Genomic DNA, 8,929 nt, shown 5'->3' on the forward strand with positions numbered 1-8,929 from the left:
TTAAGACGTAAATTCGAGACAAATAAGAAGATATTCGGTAACAGGTTATTGCAAAGATATCTCCAGTTTTTCAAGCCATCAACCAGAAAACATAAAACTAAGACCTTGTTTAGACATTCTGTAATTAGAAACTAGCAGTACCTGATCCTCCTTCGGAATTTTTCATGAGAACGCGCTGCTTCACGTATTCTCATGACTATAGAATAAATCTTATATCCCACAATCGCGATACCCAAAGTGAGAGAAAACAGGGAGAGGAAATCATTGATTTAATGACAATTTACAACTGATATATAAAGCTTGAGCTATTGTCTTACGTGAGCCCTAGCTCGAACAGCACCCAAACTTTTTCCAAGCAGATCCTTCATCTTTGATATTAATCGTCTGTCCTTTAGGTGGTGCGGTTGAAGTAGCACCTTCGTCCCCTGCCTCGACTGCTTTCTTACTGACGATCCGGTATATCTGCGTGAGAGCTTCAGTAAACGCATTTTCAACGTTGGTCGCTTCTAATGCAGAAGTTTCCATGAAGTATAGGGCTTCCCTCTCTGCCAAAGATTTAGCCTCTTCAGTTGAAACAGCCACGAGATGTCGGAGATCTGATTTGTTGCCTAGGAGCATGACTACAATGTTAGGGTCAGTATGGTCTCTCAATTCCTTCAACCACCTGTTGACGTTTTCAAAGGTAACATGTCGAGTAACATCATATACGAGCAAAGCACCGACAGCTCCCCGATAATAAGCACTCGTAATGGCACGATACCTGGTATGAAGAAGAAAAACTGAAGCAATAGTACAACAACTTAAAGGAACAAGGATGCATCCCAATACATTCCCTTTCTATACAACAGTAACAATAAGTTGCATATAACACCATTCTCCATCAGCACAGATCGTCAATAATGTTGGGGGAGGAGGGAGGGAGGCAACACCAAGAGGGAAGAAAACAAACAAAAACTAGTAGTAAACGAAAAATCTGTAGATGCAACTGAGTTTGAATATAATGAATATTAAATTTACTGATTTAAGAAAAATAATGAACACTGTAGTTTACCAGTAATACGTGACCCAATTTATTCACAAAGTTAACTTTCTTTAATTCTATTTTCTTTGGTTTCCTGCCCAGTGTTTTGATACCCGCATTGGAGCCCAACAAATCTGGAGTCACGCATAGCAGGGCCTATAGGAGAATTGGAAAAAAACAATAGGACAAGAAACCATAAGACCAAAAAAATGCCCAGAAGGATGAGGGCTACTCCATCTTTCTTTTGTTGCTATCTTTAAGCTCTAAGTAGGAAACTGGGTTACTGTGGATAAATATAGTAGACATAAAAAAGCACCTTGAGTGGAATAGTTAGAGAAGAAAATAATTTTTTTCTCCTCACAAGAGATGAGAATGCTCAGCGATTACCTCTTATTTGCCAATGTAATTCATCTCAGAAAAGGGTTTTGCATGCAAACAACAATAGGAGATACAACAGAATGATGGATTTGTAATAAGAAGGAAGATTAATATTTCGTCCAGAGTGGATCACGTCCTTGACATTGAGAAGCGTACAAGATGTTATTTACAAACTAAAAGGTGGTGAACCAGAGGCTGAACTGTGCCAACAGAAACACTGGCAGAACCAATACGCATAGCTTCACATATTCTCAAGAAATGAATAGGATAAAGGCCACTTACAAACTTGAGCATCATATCAGAAAGATATGCAAGGGTGTTCAAGCAGGGACAGCTGTTATGTTCCTCTTTATTCAATCCTCACGTTTTTATCATGCCAGCTACACATGTTTCAATCACCCCATCATTAAAACTGCACTGTGTTTCCACCCAAAAATTATTATTTGTTGCAAGTAACATGAGTATAGAACATTTCAAGGACAACCGTGACACGATGCCATTGCTCGTGGCATTTGATCGACACTTATGATTCATAAGCCTAGTAACCAATAATGTAACCCATATCGTCAGTTCTTTTAGTTCCCCAAATTTCTCCCTACACTGAAATCCTCACTTTTTTTGGTTCACCAAATTCTTTCACGTTCACTACTTTTTGGAGAAATAATTAATCTGAGATTCTTTTTTGCCCATACCAAATATCTACTATACTCCTCTTAACATACTACAATAGAAGTTATAAAAAGCCAGGGTAGTGTCAATGAAATAGATTAAAACCATGGGATTTCTGGGATCAAGTCCTAGCATAGGCAAAAAATGTAGGGTGACATCTTCCCATTTGTCTAAGCTTTGATAGACAGTTACCGGATAACTATACTGGTGGATTTAGAACGTAACAGGTGGCTCAAAATGGCCTGAAAACCACCTTTACTAAAAAATCCTACAGAAGTTCGAATGTTACCTTAAGTTGTATCTCAATTCTTTTTGTCAGTACTTTAAGTTGTATCACATACAAATATGACTTCCAATTATTTATTTATCCGTGACCCACTGCCCTTTGGACCAATCACAACCTTCTAAACTCGGTGGATAATGGGTCCACCCCTCTACCCTTCCCCACTTAAATACCAGGCTTCGCTTTGCATGGTGTGGGCTTGAACCTGCGACCTAAGTCACAAATCCTCCACCTTTTGCCACTCGAGCTAGGCCTTGGGGGCATCTTGGTTTAGTTTATGCCTAACTAATCCAAAGATTTATTATTCCTATGATGTGCATACGTATCTAGTATGTGTACTTATAGACTTTTCGCTAATTTTGAGTGTATCTACATGAAGTAACCATGCCCACATCACAATCACTCAAACACGTATATTGATGATAATGATTAATGAAGAATCCATGTAAAACATCTATATTTCAAAATGACAGTTTAGTTTGGAACTAAGTTTGTAGTTTGAATTTTCGCATATACTTCTCTACTCCTTTTTATTAACATGTTTTATATGTCTTATAATCATCACAAATCTACTCAATGAAATCAAAAAGGAGAAACTCATACTATCCGGTAGAATAACAATATCAAGTGTAGGACAGACTGTTGACTAAGGATATTCCTTCCAATTTTCATACATTAAACAAGGAAGTATGTTCTTTAAGTATAGCATCTACTACAAAACCAAAATTCAATGACATAAAAAAAAACTAATCAAAATCATATGCTATAAATGTAGAAACTACATAAGAAAATACAATTAATTCATATTTTTTACAAGTATCTGCAAGAATTACAACCAAACAGAAAAACTATCTTATTCCGCAAAGAGTAATGGTCTCATCTAGAAATGGAGTATATTTTACATTGGTCAGTTCAGTAAAACTATTTCCTATTCAGAGGAAGCATTTGCTAGCGAAAAACATTCCATTCTAGTCTACACATCAACCATGCCTGTAAAAAATTATCAATTCCTTTTTCACATATAACACCAAGTTGTCTTCTTTGATTTCCTAGATTGGTAAAACAAAAGCTATGAAATCACAGTAAAAAGTCTAACATCAAAGGTGCGGTGAAGTGGATGGGATACCATACCTTTAACTAAGTGGATGTGAGTGTTTCCCCATTTAATGGTCCTATGCAACACGAATCTAAACTAGTCGTGGTATGAGTATCAGATATCAGATGGTTACACCCAAAAGAAAAAAAGCTAGAAACCAGTCAAACAATAAAATAGCTAAGGATTTCAAAAATTATGAGGAAATATTGAGTTACTTTGGTCAATTATTTTTCATATTAGAAAAAACATACCTGCCAATGTACTCGTGCGGGAACTGAATAAGTTCAAATAATTTTAAAACAACAAATTTGGATACTACAATTTCTATAATTAGCTTTCAGATTGACATCACAATAGCATCTAAACAACTAGGAGCACACATAGCCTGCACAAATGTTGAATTGTATGATCATCTCATCTAAAAGTCCATTGGGGCAACACACTTTGATTTACTTCATTACGTCTTCAAAATGCTCTCACGATATTCTTTTTCATGAACCAAACACGGAAAAATATTCTTCTTTTTTTTTTATATATAATTGGTTGCAGTAAGCACTCCATGTCCCTCGAATTTCAATTAGGAACACAGATACCACACCCAAAGACAAGAAATCCCAATCAAGCAACAACAGCACATCTAGACACTCTTAGAAAATACCAATAAACACAACATCATTTGAAGAACCTTACCAAAAATAAGATTAAACCAACAAACCCACAAGCACTTCTCACTCATCTAAATCCCAAACACACAAAAAACAACCACTTAATACTACTCTTATATGTGGTTAGTTGAGCCAAGGATCCTTCAGAAACTGCCTCTCTACCTTCACAAGGTAGGGGATTAAGGCTGCATACACACTACCCTCTATAGACCCCACTTGCGGGATTACAATCAGTATGTTGTTGTTACTGTTAATACCACTCTTAAATAAGCAACCAATCAAGAGATGCAAGCTCAAGCAGTGTTACAGCAAGTTCCACTAAGAATATGCAATTAATCAACAAAAACACTAAAACTCAAGCCACAAACCATAAACAAGCAATTCTCACTTGCCTAAATCCCAAACACATAAATATAACTACTTAATACTTAATACTACCCTTACATACGTTTACTTGAGCCAATGGTCCTTCGGAACCCGCTTTCCTAGTCCCTACCTTCGCAAGGTTGGGGGGGAGGGGGCGTAAAGTTGCATATACACTACCCTCCCGAGACCCCCACTTGTAGGACTACACTCAGTATGTTGTTATTACCATTAACACTACTCTTCAAACCCACACAACTTCAAAATAAACAGATGCAGACTCAATCACTAGTAAAAAGACTGTTACACCAAAACTATGCAACCAATCAACAAAAAACACTAAAACTCAAGCCATAAACCAAAAACAAGAAAACCCCAGATATAGAAACACAAAAACTAACATACTGAGTGAATATCACCAATACAAAACAAAAAAAAGTTCAAAGATTTAACCTTTACCTTTCTTGACCAGCAGTATCCCAAATCTGAGCTTTAATAACTTTACCATCAATATTAAGACTTTTGGTTGCAAATTCAACCCCAATAGTTGATTTAGACTCCAAATTGAATTCATTTTTGGTGAACCTGGAAAGCAGATTAGATTTACCCACACCTGAATCACCTATCAACACAAGCTTGAAAAGGTAATCATACTCATCATCACCTCTGTAACCTGCCATCTTCAAAACTATATCTGCTTTTGCTCTGTAATTTCACTTCTTGATTGACCAAATAGTAAAAGTTCACTGAAAAGATTCAATTTTGAAGAAGAAAAAAATAAATTCTTGAAGGCGGAGAAATGGGGTGAGGACTCTTTGTCTATATTCTAGGAACAGCTCGAAATAGCAAATTCATAAAAAGGAAATGACGAAACTACCCTTTTAGGTTCTATGATTTAATTTTATATTTTAAAATTTAAGTTCGTGACAGCTTGTCTGATATATAAAAAAATAAAAATAATTACATATTAATATTTTGAATGAAAATCGTTAATTAAAAATGAAAAAATATTTTATCAATTAATATTAACTTTGTTAATATATAATACTTTTGAAGAAAAAAAAGGAATTGAAGTATGAGGAAAGTTTTTTTTTTTTTTTTGGTCCAAAACTTTTGGAAAGTTAATTAAAGTGACAAATTTGAGTGGTCAATATAAACTCCACAATTATTGATAATAATATTATTACCTTAAAAAGGAAAAGTATGCCATATAAGAATATTATCAATCATAAAGAATTTATTATATTTAAGTAATTTAATAAAAATAAATATATAATAAATTGACCTTGGCTTTGCTTGTTTAATGTAAATATTGTATTTAAATTAATGAAAATTTGAGTTTTTTAAAGTTTAAGCCACAACCTTCAAAAGGGCAAGGATAAATTAGGAAGAACAAAAAATTGATTAATAATTAATGTTGAAAGTTTAGGCGTATAATTAGAACCACGCAAATCAATAAGTGGGATGTTTTATTAGGCATGTGGGTGGGTCATTATTCAAGCTAAGAGCATAACTAAATTTATAATTGTTTACAAATTTCCTAGTTGTCTAAAATAATTTATCTGAAATTAATAATGTTAAGATAGTCATATAAAATCATATATTTGATGTGTGCTCCTTCTAGTCATATAAAATCATATTTGTTTGATGTAAATATAATTTTTAGATACTCTTTAGGTTAGCTTCTTGATTTGATAAGAAAATAACACTTATCTAAATTACGCTAAAAAATTATTTCATAAAATGAGAATTGTTCAAGATCGTGTAAAGATATTATTTGTAACTAACTAGACAATTTAGAATCTTGACATTTTTACCATATATGACTAAGTTTGTCAATTAAAACATGAATAATATAATATGAGCATCAAATATTAAGTAAATTAAGAATTGAGATAAATATGATTCTCATATCATGATTAAATGTATATGTTTGATATAACTCAATTTAAAATTTAGAACATATATAAAATTATTCGAAACAATATAAAATAAAAGCTAACAAACAACTCAAACACATTCACACCACATCAATATTCAATTGGTATATCTACACATTTATTGGGATTTAAATATCGTGAAAATATTATATTAAATATGGATCAATTTGTTGAATTATTTTGCCAGTTGTATATTTTCCTATAATTGATACTCGATATTAACTGTAATACTGCTTCTAGTTTTTTTTTTTTTTAAAAAAAAATTAAAATTGTTATAGCCACTTCATATGAACCATAAATATTTTTAGCCAATAATGCAACCATTTTATAACATAATTATTTGTAACGCCTATCGACAATTTAATAAGCTGAAATACTATAATATAGACATCATATTCTAGGACATTAAAGGATTGTTTCGTAGCTGATAAGAGTTAGAGTTATGTAGATATTAGTAATATATGAATTAGTTATTACTAGTTGTAAGTGAATTTATATATTATTTTACGTAAAAATAATACAAAAAATTCTTCATAAGTCATAACTTATTCACGTATTAGTTAAGCGGATTTTTAAGTCAACTAAATTTCATATCAATTTATACATAAATAACTTATTTTGTGTTTACCTATCAAACTTCCATATAAATTATACAGATAAAATAGATAAATAACTTAAATCTTATCCAGCTGCCAAACAACATCACCTCATTATTTGGTTATAATGAATTGAGTTTTTGCTTATTTACGAACCTTTAATTTTTTTTAATATAATACATATTAAAGTACAACTTTAACTTTTAAATATTATTTTGCGATATATATTTTATAGAAACTTGCAACTAAATCTATGTTCAAACGCGTACTATTTTTATCAATAATAGTATTAAGGGTTCATCCGAACCTCTTTGAGGAAAATATTATCATTTATATATAATTAAAATTATTTTTCAAGTATATATAATAAAATTCAACTCCCTTCAACTAATTCGTATATTTACTTCTTTAAATTTTGAATTCTCTTATTGAAAATCCTTAATTCCGTCACTGATACCAATAATGCATTTGCTTGGCCTTTCTCTTTATTTTGGTTGCTTGCATGGTTGAATTTTGTCAATCAATCACATCCTCTTTATTATCCAAAAAGGTCAAAATTATTGATAACTTGCTTTCATTCACGATAAAGAAAAGAAAAAAAGCATAGTATTTTGTTTGTATGTTACTTTAACATATAAACTAAAAATTAAAGCTAAGAACAATAAGAATACACTCAAATAAATAAATAAATAAAAACTAAAGAGGATTTACGCAAAGTTTAAGGATCAAATAACCTAATTATATGACATTGTCTTTTTCTAGTTTTATTAACATTTTTCATTTTACTCCTATAAAGTAGATATGAATATATGATATATTGTTAGCCTATTGAAGACGTGATTTTAGATATATAAACATATAATAAGTTCAAAGATTGAGGTAAATAGTTAGTAAAAAATTGAGTATTTTTTCTTTTTTTTGTGTTAGATTACATTGATATGTTATTGTTATAATATGCTATGTAAAAATAATATAATTATGTTTAATATCGATAACTTCAAAAATAGATCTTTTTAGGTAACTCTCTCTATCCTAGATTAATCATCTATATTTCGATTCAGCAGGACTTTAATTAAATTAACTATTATAAAATAAAATTATATATAGATATACCATACATTAATTTATTCATGAATAATATCATAAAAGATTCACAACCAGCCACTAGCAGCTGCCATGTATTGGGGTCTGTGCTGGCAAGACAACAAGCACCCATATAAGCACTCACCATAAAGTATCCATCATAGTCTAATATATATATATATATATGTGATTTTTTTTCTTATAATAATCGTATTATCTGTATTAATTTTTACGTATCTCAATTAACTTAATAATATAAATAATTATTAACTTTTATCAGTAATATTAACACGTATTATGTAACTTGTATTATTAGTAGTCTTTAATGTTTTCATTGTTCATTTTATAATGCTATGTTTAATTTATGTGGTTAGTCTATACGTGTGTAAATTTTTCCATTGCTTTCGATGTTGAAAGAGCAAGTGGAATAAACGAAAGGAGCGGAATGAAAAGATAAAAACTCAGGTTGTCTATTTAATTCTTAATAGATATCAAAACTACAACAGACGAAGAGAATATAATTTCATCTATGATATATCTTTTTCGTTTCAATTTATGTGATGTTTTTATTTCAATTTAATTTTTTTAAAAATATTTTTTTTTATATCTAGTTACGATTCAACATTAAATTTTTTTATTTTATTTTAATGATTTAATTTATATCCACATTAATATTCATAAACTATTTTAAACCACCATAAAAATTAATTTTTCATTATTAAACGGTATACCCGATCAAACGCTATAATATAATTCCTATTGAAAGAAGGAAATTTTATTTGCATTTCTTATTTTTAAGTCCTAATTACTTATTTGGAGTAGCATTATTCGATCT

General features: G+C 30.9%; 1 protein-coding gene across 1 annotated transcript; it reads right to left on the reverse strand.

Annotated features, from left to right (window-relative positions):
• Rab11a (Rab11 GTPase) lies at positions 1-5,268 on the reverse strand. The gene is made up of 2 exons (NM_001246869.2): positions 4,935-5,268; positions 1-760 (listed from the first exon to the last, which is right to left on the reverse strand). The coding sequence occupies exons 1-2, from the start codon at positions 5,153-5,155 to the stop codon at positions 325-327; spliced, it is 657 nt and encodes a 218-aa protein (NP_001233798.2). The 5' UTR covers positions 5,156-5,268; the 3' UTR covers positions 1-324.
• Positions 5,269-8,929: the final 3,661 nt, after the last annotated feature.

Source organism: Solanum lycopersicum, chromosome 7 (genome assembly GCF_036512215.1).
Source record: "Solanum lycopersicum chromosome 7, SLM_r2.1".
NCBI classification, from domain to species: Eukaryota; Viridiplantae; Streptophyta; class Magnoliopsida; order Solanales; family Solanaceae; genus Solanum; species Solanum lycopersicum.

Coding starts and splice junctions, on each gene's coding strand:
- Rab11a (NM_001246869.2), bottom strand. CDS start 5,155: ATGGCAGGTTACAGAGGTGATGATGAGTATGATTACCTTTTCAAGCTT. Junction 761..4,934: donor GATACTGCTGGTCAAGAAAG/GTAAAGGTTAAA, acceptor TCTTCATACCAG/GTATCGTGCCATTACGAGTG.